The 16508-nt window shown below is 50.8% G+C and overlaps 1 protein-coding gene across 4 annotated transcripts in view; it reads right to left on the reverse strand.

Annotated features, from left to right (window-relative positions):
- The window catches only part of SLC4A3 (solute carrier family 4 member 3), a 33186-nt gene extending 16699 nt beyond the window's left edge, over window positions 1–16487 (reverse strand). The window contains exons 1-6 of one of the 4 annotated variants that reach the window (XM_063400671.1): window positions 16340–16487; window positions 11322–11462; window positions 9985–10141; window positions 6105–6436; window positions 5543–5685; window positions 4773–5002 (exon numbers count right to left, since the gene is read on the reverse strand). In XM_063400671.1, the coding sequence (XP_063256741.1) occupies window positions 4773–5002; window positions 5543–5685; window positions 6105–6436; window positions 9985–10141; window positions 11322–11375 (916 nt within the window). In that variant the 5' untranslated portion in view covers window positions 11376–11462; window positions 16340–16487. Of the gene's footprint in view, window positions 1–3626; window positions 4382–4772; window positions 5003–5542; window positions 5686–6104; window positions 6437–9984; window positions 10142–11321; window positions 11463–16339 lie in introns of those variants that run through there. The other 3 variants (XM_063400673.1, XM_063400674.1, XM_063400675.1) reach the window with 3 other exon arrangements.
- Window positions 16488–16508: the final 21 nt, after the last annotated feature.

The raw sequence follows: 16508 nt of genomic DNA on the forward strand, positions 1-16508 counted from the left end.
TGAGCTATCGCTGCTTCTAGATGATCCACAGTGCCGCTGTAATGCCCTCGGAAAGGTCTGTGTCAGAGAAGGGCTGGCTGAGGCAAAGCCTCCAGAGAGGCTGGTGAGGCTGCTCTACAGACCCATCACTGTGCCCACCAAATTGCAGCCACAGCCATGCCAGTCTGTTTGCAATGCCAGAGAAACAGCACCTGCGCAACAGCCTGCCAGGGAGAATTTCCCTGGACACAACCCAGAAACAGCAAGTGTATCTTTCTCAGCATGGACAACCCACAGGAATGTGGAAAGCCTCAGAGCCTCTGTTACAGGATAGGCAGGCTTCCCCAACTAGATTATGGATTCAGGGCTTTTGCTCAGCCTGGGTCCATTGAGGTTTGCTGGCTGTGCTTATAAGACAATGCCAAGGTCTTCTCCCTGGCAGAGCAAGGGCAGCTCTCCATTGACTGGGGTGAATGTTCTGTCTGCACATATCTTTCTTCACTTAGCTTCAAGACCTGCAGCTTTCAGGGTATGAGAGACAGTAAAAATCACAGGATTTTAAGTCTGAGTGGTCTCTTTGATGTTGCAGAAAGATATCTGTATACCTCTGCCATGGAAAGACACACCCAGCATCAGGCCAGGCATACCATGGCCTTGCACCTTGGAAATCTGGGTCGCTAAATTAAATATAAAATGAATCAATAGTGAGCCTCAGGGCATTTTCCCCCATTGGCTGGCCTGCTGATGGCAGGACTCCTCCCTGCTCCACTTACTGCACTGCAATGTCGATAGGAGCCAATAACTGCCCAATAACCACCACGAACGTTTCTGGGAGCCCGGCACGTGTGGGGCTTCCGTGGAGTTTCACATGGATTTCTCAGTTCCTGCACGCACAGTAGCCACTTCAGCACGCTCAGTATGAGCTCATGCATAAAACAAGCAGTCCACCAGGCAGATGATCTTGGTATCTGGCATCTTTGCTCCAATCCCTGCAGCTTCTGATTCTACTATGCACCCTAGGACTTTTTCTCACTGTGTCCCTGGAAAACCAGGGCCGGAGTACACTCTGCCCAGCAAGACAGAGCAGAGCAAGCTTTCCTCACTGATGACAACTTATTACACAGTGCTCTTCAACAAAAGCCCTAGAAAGCATTCACAGGCATGTAGTCTTAGCCAGAAAACATCTGGAGGACAGATAAAAAGCAAGGAGCCACGTTTCCTGACAGCAGCTCTAGTGACTCCCACACTCACTGACAGGGACAGGAATCAGAGCTGCAGGATCAGAAAGGCACTGAAGGCACATCTCCAGAGTCCTATCTACAGCAGTCTGTGGAGAGATCTACTTTGCTGCTCTTCCTTAGCAGTATTTGTGGCTATTGAGATGTCAGCTGGGGGATACAACTCATAAGAGCAGGGTGGGCACCTGGTCTTAATTTAGGAGAACACTGGTTGTGGGAGTCCCATGCAGAACCCAGCTGAAGTGCTCCAGGCTGTGCTCCAGAGACCCTTTCTGTGTCCTGTCAGATTGTGCTTTCCCCAATGAAAGTCAAGCTCAGGAGAGCACCTAAATCTGAGGTCCTTATTCAGGGCAGGATCTTAGACTGACACCAAAGGGTGATATGCTCAGGGCCTAAGTCTGTCCTTCTTCCTTGAAACCAAACTCCCCAGGGAGTACTGATCTTCCTGTGCAAGTGCTCCTCAGGATCTGAGTGTGAAGACAGTGACAATGTCAGAGAACAGAGAGCAATTCCTATGGTACCTCCACTACAATGAACTGGTCTGTCACCCTCCCACACAGCATCTCCTACAGTCTCTCCCAGAAGACGATCTTGTCACGTTAGCTTCCACAGTCCGATTTCTTCAGATGAACAAGTTCCTTTTCCACTAGCTTAAATCTGAATATGACAAATATGACTGCACTGGTTAAAGTCTTCCCCAAGAATGCCTTCGCTAGCAGGCAATTGCCTTCAATTTACGCCTTAGCTTCTGCTCCCCTCCTTTCATTTCCCTCAGTCCACAAGAAGGAAGTCCAGAAAGAAGCATCAGAGTATTTGTATCAGAAAGTGAACTGGCTCTGCACAAAACAGGCTCTGGTGTCTCAGCCATGTCTGACTCTGCCTTACCTCTCTGCAGGATTCTTCCACTATGTGGATTCATTATACAGAAATAATTAAGAGTTGACAGTACAGTCCACCTGCAGTATTAGCTGTAGCAATCAATGCATGTGTTAACTACTAGAAAGCCCAATTTCCCCACTTTTTAAGTGATGCATTATCATACCTTGCAGAGTGATCTGCCCCTTCTACCTTTCCAAGAATAGCCATGTTTTCCAAGGTGAACCTGGAACAATTTCTTCAGACTTTGAATTTACAGTTCATTCTGCTTAGGACAGCTGATGAAACCAATTTGCTCCAGGTTTCTATTTTGAACTTTGCTACTATTATATGCTCTATCAATTTACAGTAACAAGTAGCAGACTTGTAACAGCCAGAAGCTAATCCCCACTTGCTGGTCCCTGCAGAAGCACATGGGCAGACATTTTTTCCCTGAAGGCTTGTAAAGATGGAACAGATGACAAAGAGAACATAATGCTGGGACTGGGAGGCAGGGCAAATTAAGTCTTTTGCCTGAGCTCAAACCAGTCTGTGGCAGAGGCAGAAGCTGAACCAAGGCATCCTGAGCTGTTACAATCACTCTGCTTTCCCACTCTTCTGTGTAAAGCTGTTTAGTGGGCTAGTTCTGGGACATCACCCTCCCATATGCACTCCTAAGATCCCTTGAAAAATTAACACATGATCCAGATGAAGACATTTAGACAACCACCCATGAGCCATGGCTATGAACAGTTTCACTCTCAAGGTGGGCCACCTTTTAGCACTGAGTACCAAGGAAGGACCCCTGTGAGAGACGGGAGTGAGGCTCTGGTTTCTGCACCATCTCAGAAACAGCTCAGAGATCACTCTGCAAGTGATATGCAGATATAAAAACAGATGCAGAGAACAGGAAGACATTCTTGACTCTCAAGATTCCTATTCTCTCCTTCCCTGCTTTTCCCACTCCTGCTTCCTTCCTTCCTCTTTTCCCCCTTCCAGGCAGCCCAGCCAGCCTGCCATCAGCTAGTTTCACAGCCATGCCCAAGCATGCAGATACAGAGACTAGGTTACTTTTTTTTCTTTGGGTAATTAGGCTGTGGTGCAGAGCTGAGAGCTTGATACCCAGATCCGCACCTTGACTCAAATTCCAGCAAACAGAGCAGTAGCACAGTCACCTTGTGCTACAAATGGAAGGGGAAATCTATTTGTCCTTACACACACCTCAGAGTAGCTGCTTTTTCTCTGCCCACGGCATGGGCCACATCCTGATAAATACAAACAGCAAGATGCAGCTGCCTCTGGAGCTGCTCGAGCGAGACACACACAGGAAAGCACTACAACACAGATCGGTACTAAGACCTCAGACAGACACACAGGCATCAGGCAGCTCCTCTGGTGTCCCCAGACACACAGTGGGGCAGACTGTACTTCCTCTAAACTAGAAGACCAACCTGACATGGAAAGGGTACAAACAAACACAGCAGGGAGTTATACACTGTAGCTGGGGGCTCTGATCTACAGCTGCAACCATGGGGTCACTGCTGTGGTACTTACAGGTGGGCTCCCCGCCTGGGTAGCCCAGATGGTTTCTGATGGCCTCCCATAAATCATAGTCTTCAAAATTGAAGGCAAATTCATCAAAGTCTTCATAGCCGAGAGAGTTGCGAATACAGGTGCTAATCACTACCTCCGGGCTGCTGCCCCCTTCTGATTTCCTCGCTGGCTCCTCTCTCTCTTGAAGGGTTGTCATTTTGTCCTTGTGAAGGTCAGGGGTCAGGTGTCATGAGTGACACGCCTTCAGATGAGGAGCCCGGATAGGCAGGCTGATGGGTGGAAAACAAGCTGTCCCCCTGGGGCGGCTTCACCACAGCCCTGGGGCCAGCCCCAGTGCCCCGCTGCCCTGCTCACAGGGCATGAAGGTGCCGGCTGCAGCAGCCCCGAGGACGGATGAGGTTCCAGGAAGACTGGCTCCACCCAGGGATGCTTCCGTGGGGGGCTGCCCCACCAGTTCCTCCAGAGCAGGGTCCTCGCTTTTCCGTGGGGTCTTGCTCCAGATGCCCAGGGAAGCAGTGCCCGTGGCCCAGGGACAGGCAGGCTGTGTGTGCAGCACCACTTCTCTCCCTCTCTCCCCTCTGGTGTCTCCCTCCCTCTCCAGCCTGCAGAGCAACCTATTGAATTCTCCATGTCCTCAGGCCCAGAGCGTGCATTTCCATGACGTCTCTTCTTTCTGTCCTCGTGCCACGCACAGGGGCAGTCCCCCTCGGAGGCGCTCCAGAGGGGGCAGCTGCCTCTGCCACAAGAGCAGAGGACAGGGGAGGCTCCTCACCTCAGGTTTTCTGCAATAGCAGAGCTGGCAGTGTGTCACACAGAGGGCTGATTGCTGGGAAAGTGTGTCAGGAGAGGAGAGAGCTGGGTCTCAGGGAAATGCTGGGAACCCTGAGCCAGAGAGGACAGGGGGTGGGTGGAGGAGCAGGCATCCATGGGGTAAGTGGGAGTAGAGATGCTGAAAACATGCTGTGGACAATGCAAAGCTGACAGAGATGAGACACTTGGAAAAGAAGGATCTGGGGAACAGGAAGATGAGGACCAGGTCCTGTGGCAGGCTGAAGACCATGCCTGAGGCTGCTAGGGGACAGCAAGAGAAGCACAGGACAAAGGGACACACGCACTAGTAACGCAGGTAGTGTTGTAAAGCCTCACTTTTCATGCCATCCAGGTCTGCAGACGCCAGCATCTGGGCCTCGGCCTCGTCCGTGGGGACGCGCTGGTACGCCGCACTCTCCAGGGTGGTCATGCTGCCGATGCAGATCCTCTCCTTCAAGTCATAGGTAACCCGCTGTCCACTCGCCACCTGGCCCCAGGCCTTGCGCTTCTCCCACCCACGGGACAGGCGCTCTCGAGGCCCGGGGGGGCTGTAGGAACCAAAGAGACTGACAGTAGTAAGCAGGGTGAATGAGAATGGGCAGTGGCCCTCAGGGGTTGGGGTCCCACGGCCCAACCCTGACCAGCAAGTCCCTGAGAAGGAGCAGGGCCAGGAATCATCTCCTGCAAATCCTGAAGGCTGCTCCTTCTGATCCTCCTCCTCCCTACCACAGAGTGGGATCAGCTTGTGCCCAGCATTGGGGACCTACCCCTGAGTTGATGGTCCCCTCCTGGGGCTTCCCAGCTTGCAGTTCAGTATGAGAGCACAAGTTAGCTGGGAGGAAGGGTACTCCAGGTGTGCAGCCCAGTGCCTCTAACCCTACACTATGGGGAATCCCATGGACCCAGGGAGGTTGCAGGAGTCCCATGGAATCATCATCGCACCAGAGAGCAGCCCTCTTGTTCACAGATGCTCTCCCTCTGGGGCTCACGTCCCTTCTGACTCAGCGGGGAAGTTCAGGCTAAGCACAGACACTACTCCTGGGGACACACTGAGCAGTGACCTTGAGCTGGGAAGAGCAGCAGGCAGCTTGGCACTGCTCACCTACCTGTGGAGAGAGGCAGGGCCCTTGTCCTGCAGCAGGTCAGCAAAGCGAGGCACGGGGGACAGCATGCCACACTCCTCCTCCACGTGGAACTGCGCGGGAGCCAGAGTGCTGCTGGACTCCTCCTCATCGCTGCCAACGGTGAACTGCAGAGAACAACAGTCCTGACAGCAAGAGCTGGGCAGACAGCCTTCACCACAACCCTTGGCACATGGAGCCTCCTCAGAATGGGCCACAATGACTTTCCCCCCATGCCCCACACCCTGGGACTGGTCATATTGAGCCCTCCACTATAATAGAAACCTTAAGAACAGTTACACTGATCTTCCCCCAGGGGTCTTACAGCCCTAAAACACTTATGCACACCCACTCCTGCATCCATACCAAGCAATGACTTACCTGTCGCTGTCCTTTGGTGGCCATCTCTGCTAGGCAAGGACAAAAACACTCTTCCCACAGTACTGCACAGCTACAACTTCTTATCCCTGAGAACATTTGCTGGCACCCTTCTACCACCTCCCCCCAGACTCCAAGTCCCATCCAGATAGGCATGCCCTGGCCTTGCCTTTGGTTTGCCTGGGGACTCCAGCTTAGGGGATGTGTCCTTCCCACGAGCTTCAGCCTCAGACTCTGCAGAGATTTCTTTCTCCTGGACCTCCTCTGCCTCAGATTCTCCTTCTTCCTCTTCTTCTTCCTCTTCTTCCTCCTCTTCTCCTCCCTCCTCGTCCTCTTCCTGGATGGTGGGGGTGACCTCTGAGGGAGGTACTGAGGTTTTCTTCTTTTTCCTCCTCCTTTTTTTCCTCCTGCTGGCACGGGGTAGCCTCTTTTGGAACTTGAGGGCAGAAGGGAGGTGAGTGGAAAGGGGATGATGGATGTGGTGCGAGGTTTGGCGGTGGACTGAGAGAGAAAAAGAGAGTCAGGGGCAGGAAGAGGCTGGGAGGAACCTGCCAGGCGCCCCTCCAGGAAACAGCATGGTCTGAAGATCAAGGGCCAGGAAGGGCAAGGAGAGCCACCAGCCCACAGGGACACAGCAAAGCTCTTTCAGTGATGCAGCAGGCTGTGTCCAGCTTGAGGTAGGTGGAGACACAGCCCCTGTGCAGTGCCAAGCCACCCCAATGCAGCTACACTGCCCTGGGGAAGGCAGCACTCCATTCCCTGTGCTGCCAAAAGTCATTTGCATGGCAGTGCAGAGCTGCAGTGTCCTGCCCCAGGCAATATCACCTTCCTAAACCTAGGGAAGTGTTTCTTGCATCTTCAAGCATGATTTGGGCCCTTTACAAACTTTCTCAAGACATTACTTAGTGGTTAGGCCACGGCTTAATGATGGACTTGTGTTAGGTTTACAGTTGGACTTGATGATCTTAAAGGTCTTTTCCATGCTAAATGATAGTGATTTCTTTTCTGCATAATGTTTCTTTGAGTTGAATAGATGTAGCTTATTTATCCCCCAGGGTTTGACAGAAAGTTCCTCCTACACAGCAACAGGAGCAACAGTGCAGATGCAACCTAAGTCCACATCCCGGGTGCTTTGAGGGCATGTGTCTGCCAGCCTCTGAAATTCAGGTTCAGTTAGGAGGCTGTCTTTTAAAAACCAGGGTAAAGAAACAGGGCAAAAGGACTTTTCTTTAAACTAATCTACAAAGAGAAATTCATACAGGCTTGACCTGGGTGTCATGGGAATTACAGAATGAGAAGAAATTAAGGGCATTTCTAAGCCTTCACTCCAAAACAAAGGCAACGTACCAGGCAGGGAACAGGGTAAGCTCAGCATCCCACTGTGAGAGAAGGAGAAGCCATTGCTGCCAGGGCTAGCTGCAGGCACAAAGCCTCCCACAAACAGTCTGCAGGATGCACAGGTCCTGGGGCTGCACCCAAAGCAGCTGAAATCAGGGGGGCACTAGCCACTTGGCAAGGGGGTGTTGCTTGGCAGCTCTTCCTGAGGAATTGTTTCCAGCCTGTTTTGATTTGGTTCCTTCCCAGCTTTCCTGTGACATGGCAGCAAAATCTGTTTATAGTGAAAACTACCTTCAAAGGACATTTTCAATGAAGGCTGTAACCTTCTCCCTGGGAGAGCCAGGCAGGTTCATTGTTCTGCTGTCATGTTTCCTTTCCTTTGGTTTCTCAAGTCTTTTCTCCCTTGTTTCCCCCCTTGGGAACAGCAGGGATATTTCACACATCCCCCTGGTTCAGAAGAACCAGCTTGTGGCAAGATTAGAGGAGAGTTAGAATGGTCTAACGTCTTAAATTAGAATGGTTAGATGTCTTAAATTGGTAAGTTTGGGCTCTTTATAAACACTTCTCTCTCAAACTGTTTTTTCTTTGACTTAACTGAATGTACCTTATTTCACTCTCAAGATGTGGCAGAAAGACCCTCCTGTCCTACTGCTATACTTCTATAGCATGCCACAGATGCGTCAGGCACGAATTTTGAATATTAGAAGCAAGGAAGACCTCAACCGTACACACATTGCTTCTTCAACAGCACAAAGCTGCTGGTGAGGACACAGCCTATCTTTCCCTTCTGGCTTGTTCACTTCAGCCCAAGACAGAAACATTTGGTTTGGATCAGAAGCAAACTGAAGCCTTGGGCTGCAGGGAAGGGCAGTGATGATGTGCAATCTGGCACAGAAGAGCAGAGCACTGCTCTTCTCCTCACCCCTGCATTCAACTCGTGTCAACTGATCATATCTCCACAGAGGTGGTCTGGAGGTGAGAAAAACACACCTCTCCCAAACACAAAAGGATTCATACCTCCCTCTTCTTCCTCGTTGTCCTCCTGTGCATCCAGTCCTTGCCCTCACTCCGTGCTCCCTTTCTTGCACTGCCTGCCTGTATGGAAAGTTACTACCAATCTAGTGCCCCAGATGTTTGATTACATTTCTTGGTGAACTTGATACAAGAGATATGAAAAAGTAATTTGGATAGTGAGTTCAGAAGGAAGAGCCTACATATTAGGAAATCCTGGCTTCAACTAGAGCAGGAAACATTTCTAAGCACAGAGAGCATTCACCTCTATGGGCTGGTATGTTATCTTTAAAAGTCTAATGACCTAACCAGATCCTCCAACTTTATGAATACAAACTGCATACAACTTTTGATAATCAGGGTTGATGTCCTAGACAACAGAAATACATCAGAAGTTGAGGAAAAAAAGTTTGATTCTGACAAAAGAAAAATGATTTTCCTATTAATAAAGGAAACCCCAACCCCAAACAGTACAAATCTCTGGTCAAATTTTCAAAAAGCTTCTGCCATGCATGCTCAAGCAGCTCATCCATGTCCTCCAAGCCAACCCGCAGACCTGTGCACACAGGCAGAGCTTCTGAGCAGGTAGGTCCTACGGGCACAGGACAGGAATTCAACCCACAGCAAAGCTATCAGCACCTTGCAGCCATGTGCATGAGTGACCGTGAGCCCAGATGGGAAGTGTTATCTGAATGGAGCCTCTGTAGAGAAATGACACAGGCAAAAAACCAGCAGCTGAAATACACTACATTAATAGACTTTTACTAGCAAGCTTTTATAACAGCCATTGGAAATGAGTGGCCAAGCAGAAAACAGCCTGGTGATGTACTTGGGACATAATGTTCCCAAGGTTGTATCCCATCAAAGCCAAGCTGGAAAAGAAGCACTATGTGACTGTGGAGAGCCACAGACTGGGAAAATCTCCCAACCACTGCTACGTGTCTGCCACACAAACAGGCTGCTGGACGGGGGCCTCTTCCTGCCCTCCACTGCTGTTACTACAAAGTAACATAACCCACCTACACCAGGCAGTATCTTACAGCCACCCTTGTTGGTACATTCTCATTTAACACCCAAAGTGACTTTGGGCAGACCAGTTGTCTTCATCATGAAAGAGCAGTTAGAGGAATAGATATGATGCTCAGATGAATTCAGGTGAGATAACTACAGCACTTTAAATTCACACTCCATTTTTATTTTGCAGTTCCTTTCTTTGATCAGATTAAGCCCAATGGATTCTTGAGTGCTATTTAGAAATACACAGGCATGTCTGACTGGAGCCATCTGCTTTTAGACAGGGGAGGACAGCCTGGCTTCTGGTCATATTTCGACGCTTCTTTGCAGCCACATGGAAGAAAATTTGCTTTAAACAGGAAATTTCAACTTGGGGAAGTAGCTGCAGAGGTCTCAGAGACTGGTATAGGAGGTGAGCAAACACCCTGGGCTGAGCTACACTGCTGGGTGGGCTGTGCAGTAGCTATAGCTATGGAGACAGAGAAAACAGGAACAGACTGGAAACAGGCCGTGGGCACTGGTGCTAAACTGTGTGTACATAGCACCTTGGGAACGCTCTGGAGGAAGGAAGTGAATAGCAGGCTAATACAATCTGCAGTCCTGGCACAAGGCTGCAGAGCACATGGGACTGAGTGAGGGCTGGTGGTGAGGGTGAAAGGGGGTACAATGTTTCAAAACCTACATACATTCAAAATCTCTCTCACTGTAGCTGCGACTTTGCTTCTCCAGATTGCTTGATGCTGACTTGCTTATCAGGTCCCCAAATCTCTCGATTGACAAAGTCTTATCCAAGTCCTCATCGTCCTCGGCACCAGGAGAGGCTTTCTCTGCGTCATCTCTGCCCTGCACAGAAACCGCCAGGTAAGAATCAAACACGGCAGACCCCTAAAGCCCTCTGGATCCTCCTGCCCTTCCAACAGTGCCGGCTCGCTAATGAGCACCAGGCTCCATACAACAGGCCTGGGGCATAATTTGTCACACGGAGGCACAGCACTGCTCAGAACCAAGTGCCAGAACAGACCAGCAAGCTCCAAGGCACACTCTGCAGGGATACCTCAGTGGTCCTCCACATCTCTCTTGAGTGGCAGGTATCAAGGGAACACGCCAGTGCCTGTTTTTCCCATTAGAGGAAATGCGTAGCTTTTGTTTGGCCAGAATCTCCCTCTCCTCACATTTAACTGCTGCCCTCTAGTCTTCCCTTTGCCTGGTCTGCCATCTCTCTGTTCTTAGACCTCCTCTGTATTTCCCCTTGGGAAACAGCATCCCTGCTCTGGTGAGCTGCCCCCTGGGTCAGTGACCACCCTGTGCCTTTCCACCTCCCCCACACACACCTAGGGACTCCCAGTTCCTCTCAGATGCCCTCTTCAGGCTTTTCCTCCTGTTTCAGGCAATGGAACTTCTCTGCCTTTTGTTGGTGGACATGCCCTGAGATAAGCATCACCAAGTGTCCCCTGGCCTTTCTTTCCTTCTTTCTTTCTTTCTCCTGAGCAGCTGCAGCTGGTAAAATTTTCCATCAATATAGCCAAAATGCCAGCGCAGAGCTGTTGTGGACTCCCGTGTTTCCATGGAAACAGGAGGAGGCCCAACTGTGACAAATCTGCTAGGCAGAAAGAGGGAGCAAGGCAGCTTTAGCCGACAGATCCCTCTCCTCGCATCCCTGTTCTTAGCTGTGGCCTAGGAGCAGCTCTGAATCTGTGGGTGAGACTGCTTCTCCTCCCACCTTAGCACAGGTGTCTCAAGCCCAGCCTAAACGGAGATAGTCCATTTTCAAGCTGCTCAGCTCCTCCTGTCACTTGTGTGCCCTACCCAATGGCATGTGAGAGCGCTCTCTGGCCTTTTCTGGGCCTGTGTGAGAGGATGTGGGCTCACGGGCAGCCTCGGGGCGCGCTCGGTGCGGAGCTGTCCCGGTGAACACAGGCTGTGTCTCCTGCTGCAGCTGCCAGGACACCAGTCCCGCTCTCAGCCCGCAGGAGCACGGTCCCCGGGAAGAGACAGCCCCGCTGCTGCTGGATCCCCACCTCACCTGCTGCAGGTCGATGAAGACATCTCCTACGGGAGGGGACTCTCCAGCTGCCATTTTGGTTCAGGACCTAAGGGCCTGGGCAAAATATCAACCCTTCTCTTTCACCGGCAGGCACCCAGCAAACCTGGAGAGTGGCATAACCTGTGGAGAAAGGGCAGGACAAGGGAATGTCGTGGGAGACTGCTGGCCACTGCCCTCAAGCCCCTGGCTCCTGATCCAGAGGTCACCTCACCAGCCCTTGGAGAGCCTCCCTGGCATCACTAGGACATGCCTGTCCCCAGCAGTGTGCAGGGGCAAGTGGCCCAGCCCACACTGCTCTGGCCACCACCTCCAGCTGATCAGGGATAGATGGGATCCTGTCCTTCTCTGAAAGGTCAGAGGGGCCGATGGAGACAGCAGCTATAGACAGCTCCTGCACGGGCTGTGTAAGAGAAAGAAAAGCTTCCTCAGCCACCTCTACAGCAGCACACCTGTGCAAAGCTGGGGAGTGACTGACCACCAGGGAAAGAAAAAGTCAGAGAGATCAGGTGCTGGGAGTACATGCCAGGAGCAGGCAGCAGAGTGGTCCTGGGGTACCTAGCTTTAACTGGACAGATCCCAAAAAAGGCCAGAAGAGAAATCATAGAGAAAGCTGTGCAGACCACAGAGATAGCACAAGGACAAACAGTTCATCATTCAAACGCCACACACAAAACAACACATGTTACAGGCAAAGAGACCAACCTTCAGGCTTCAGATCTGCACCCTGACAGCACTGGCAGGGCTAAAGGACACACAAGTCCCTGAGCACAGCACAAAGGAACAATCTGCTCAATATCCAGCTACAGGTGAGGAGGGTAAAGAGGTGCCACGCTTGACAAAGACTGGGATACAGACTTACACAGAAACACCTCTAGTTAAACCATCTACAGCAGCAGGACAGCCTAAGCTGCATAGGCTGCACTCTAGGAAGAACTGGAGATGGTACAGAGACTGGCACTGGGAAGACACTGATCCCCAAAAACTCATCTGAAACAGAGAAGATGTAAACACATACCCAGTGATTTGGGCACAGGGAGAAGCACAGTGTCCTCAGCTCACAGCACAAGAAAACGGACATTTGTTAAAACTACAAGGGTAGAATACAAATTAATTCAAAATTGGCAAAACATTTTTTTAGTGATGTCATCAAGGAGCAAAAAGCTGCAAAGTCAGAGGAGAGCTTGGCCATCTCTCTGGTATAGGAGTTGCATTTATGACAAAGAAAATTAAGATAAGTTAAATCCATCTTCCAGAACAAGCTATTCTCCAGCTATGAAAGCTTTGGAGTAAGTATTATAATCCGTGTCCTGGCTATCTGCTGACGGATTTCTTACTATCTCATCTGAAGTACCTAGCATGGGACACTGTTCAAGACAGGTGACTAAAACACTAAAGATCAGCTAAGGATGAAACCAGTAAGGCCACTTCATCATCCCTTTTATCTTTGAAGATCTCCAGAAGGTCTACAGTCTGCTTACTCTGCCTGCATGAAGAGCTTATTCAAACCAAAAATCCCAGGACCATCTGTAAGGCAAATTTTTGAGGAGCGAACCTGACCACTGATGAAGGATGCTCCTTTGTTCCACCTTCCTAATGATCAGGAACAAGGAAAAACACAATGGAAGAAACCTATGAAACACACTTCAATGGATTCATCACTAATTTCATCCTCAGTAAAACCTCAACAGCTCAAGAGAAATAGGCTGCAAAGACAGACATCTAAACAGCAAATGCAGCATCCAGGCCATCCTTTCAGTAGGAGGCATGATAGAGAAAAGGTTAATACATGATGCTTTTAATGCTTTTTTTTTTGCATTTAATTCAAGAAGAGGGTATAATTCCATGAAAACAAACAGCAGTACATTTGAAATTGAAGGCAGGGAACATTTTATTCCAGTGGGAAGAGCTGGCAGGAGAACCTCAGTTTGCAGGGCCATGGCATCACCACTGTTAAAGAACGGACTGGACATTTTTAAGGAACAGAACATTCACAACTACAGAGTGAGTGCAAAAACTTGTTGCAAACACTCTAACTTAGGGAGTAAAAAGATAATGGGGCTTTGGACAGCGGTTCCTGTAGAGGCAGAATCCCTAAAACTTAGCAACGGTAAAGGTAATATAACAAAAGAAATGCTAATGCTCAGCTTCACCTCTCAATGCCACTAACATGCCTTGTGGGGCCTTTGAAATAAACTAAGAAGTATCAGCAGGGTTGTGAAGCAATGTGCTTTGTTTCAGGTCAGCCTTAGGTATGTCTAAAGCAAGGCAGAGGCTCCGGGGCATTTTGTGCTCTGGGAGGGAGGAAACCCACATGCTGGAGAACTGCTGGGTACAACATATTCTGCTGAAACCAGCTTTGTAAGATGTTACACGGAGTTTAAAACTACAGCCCAACTGCATAAACGAAGTTACAAGGCAGGGAAAATCCAGCACTTAGTCTTTCTTTACCCATCAGAGCAACGCATTCAGAATTATGCTGAAGCCATCACTCTAATGAGGCTGAACAGCTAAAAGCCAGACAATTGTAGTAGCAGTAAGAGAGCCCTGGGGACTTGCTTTGAAATTTCAGAGGGACTGGGAGATACCCACGGGGTTTCCATCAATGCCCCACTCACCACCCTGTGAACGCAGGATGCGATGTGTGGGCACCCCAAGCCGGCAGGACTTGGGCTCAGATCTTGGAAGGCTCCGACGCTTTGGGGATGAGAGAGAGGTGAGGATGAGAAGTGTGTTCTCCAGCTCTAGCCCTACCAGCACTCCTGTTTCTGAGGAATGGAGAGCCCATAGCCTGAAAGCACCGGTGCTCCCCTTCGGCACATTCACAGCTGGCCACGGCCACTAGAGGCCACTTGCCCCTTACTCTGTGCCACCTCTGGAGCAAGGCGGGATGGACACCTACGGGGATCCTGCCTGGCCTTTCTATCACCCTCAACAGATGGAGTTCAGAGAAGAGTAAAATGTTGCCAGTGGGCCAGAGGGATTGATTTATAAGGAAAGGTTAGGAGCTAATTTTGTCTAGCACAATATGGGATGACTAAGATGGGGAGGGGACAAACCAGCAGTCTGGAAAGATCTCAAGGGTGAAAAAAACCACAACTAAAGACTATTTTTTTGTCAGGCAGCCCTTCATAAAGAGATTTAAGAATGGGTTAAAATTTAAAATAGAAACTTAAAAGGAGTATCAGGGAAAATTCTGCTAATAAGCACCATACTGAAGTGCCCAGCCTGCCGGCATCACTGCCTGGGTTGACATAAGAAGAGCACAAGACAAAATGGGAAACTAAAAAAACAAACACCACTAAGGAAAAGCAAATGACTGATACCTTCATCCCACTCTATCTCCCAGTTATGGGGAGTACGTGATTCAGCATTCCCGCTAGAAGTAATTTTCAGTAATAGAAGCATCATGCCAGCAGGCCAGATTCGAAGGGAGGCCAGAAAAACCCACAGCTTGCCAACCTGTGTGCACTCACACACCCCCACTCTCTCCACGAGCATATTAGTGAACAGAATTGGTTCACATAAATCACCATTTCTTGTACTGACCATTGTACTGACCATCTATGCTTAACTGTTTCTGAAGGAAAGTGAGCAGGCATGTCCCTCCAATGCTGGCAGCTACAGCATCTCCCACATGTTGCTCACAGGGAGGCCAGCGGGGCTCCCCCTCATTCCCAAAGGCTTCACAGTGCCAGTGCTTCCCTGTTTTGCTGAGAAAAATGCAATCTGGTACATCTTTAAGGGCAAAGACAGCAGTTCACACTGTCCCTTTGCAATGAAGATGAGTCAGTAAGGCTACAGGCAGGCTGCCCAGCTCCATGGGCAAGGGGCTGCATGGAGACAGCCGCCAGGTCCCACATCCATCTCCACAGCTCTTCCTTAATCCCTTGGCCATCGGCTGAGAATAATTTAGCTGTGGAGTGTCTAGACTAGGAGTGGATGTTAAGATAGGGATAAAGCCACAGGGGCAAAGCTGGTTTGAGGATAGAGGAGGAGAAGGGACTCTGGCTGATAGATACGGACGGGAAGAGCTCACAAAGGAGAAGGATTAGAGGCCTTGGAAGATTTTCCTGGGATGAAATACTGATGTGCGTGTCCATGGAGGAAAGGAGCAGGAGGGGTGCTGCTGCATACATCAAAGCATTTGGATGCTACTGTAACACTCACAGCCTCAAAGCCAAACAAAACAGGAGTGGGCTGCACAGCCCCTACCTCTCCTCTGTCATGGCCGAGGAACAGACACATACACCAGAATGAAAAGGCAACACACAAGACAGCAAACACACAAAGTTTTCCAGCATGAAGGTTTTAACCTGTGGATCTCTCTCCCACAAGGCTATGTTGAAATTTGTTTTATTACACAAGCACTTTAGAATACTTAAATATTTCAGTGAATCCTATACTCCACTGAACTACCCTGGATGAACCATCACAGCCGTTCACTCCTGAAGCACCGTCTGTTCGTGACTCTCCCTCATAACAGGCCCTTCACAGGGTACCAGACGGGACGGAGCCTGCACGGTCCACAGACACACAAACGAACGAACACACGGAACAAAATTCACTCCAGAACGAAGTGCCAACCCCAGACAGTAACAATAAGACACCTCTCCACCGGACGTACGGACGGCTCTGACAGACACACGTACAGCCAGGAAAGGCAAGGGACACAGTCAGGGACTGGGGTCACTGCACCACGTCCGTGCCTGCCCTGCAAGCCCGCACGGTGCGGAGCGCGGAGCTGCTCCAGCCGCGCCGCATCCAGCCCCGAGCACCGCGCTGCATGCCGTGCCGAGCCGTGTCGTGCCCCGTGCCATGCACCGCCCCGCACCGTGCCATGCCATGCACCATGCCCCGCACCGACAGCCACCCGCGCCGCGCCGCGCACCGTGCAGCACCGAAGCGCCCCGCAGACGGAGCGGGGCAGGGCAGCCAGGCGGAGCTGCTGCAGCCGGGGCAGCGCAGGGACAACCCACCTCCCCCCCTCCGGCCCGTACCTCGCACCGCCGAAGCAGGAGAGCCGCCCGCCGCCGCCGCCGCCGCCGCGCCGCGCCCCGGCCCCGCCGCCGCGCTCCGCCCGACACGTGCCGCGCCGCGCTGGCGGCGGGCGGCGCTGCTCCCCGGCCTCCCGCCGGCCCGGCCCGCTCCGCGCCGCCCGCCGCCGCT

This window comes from Prinia subflava, chromosome 6, assembly GCF_021018805.1.
Source record: "Prinia subflava isolate CZ2003 ecotype Zambia chromosome 6, Cam_Psub_1.2, whole genome shotgun sequence".
NCBI lineage: Eukaryota > Metazoa > Chordata > Aves > Passeriformes > Cisticolidae > Prinia > Prinia subflava.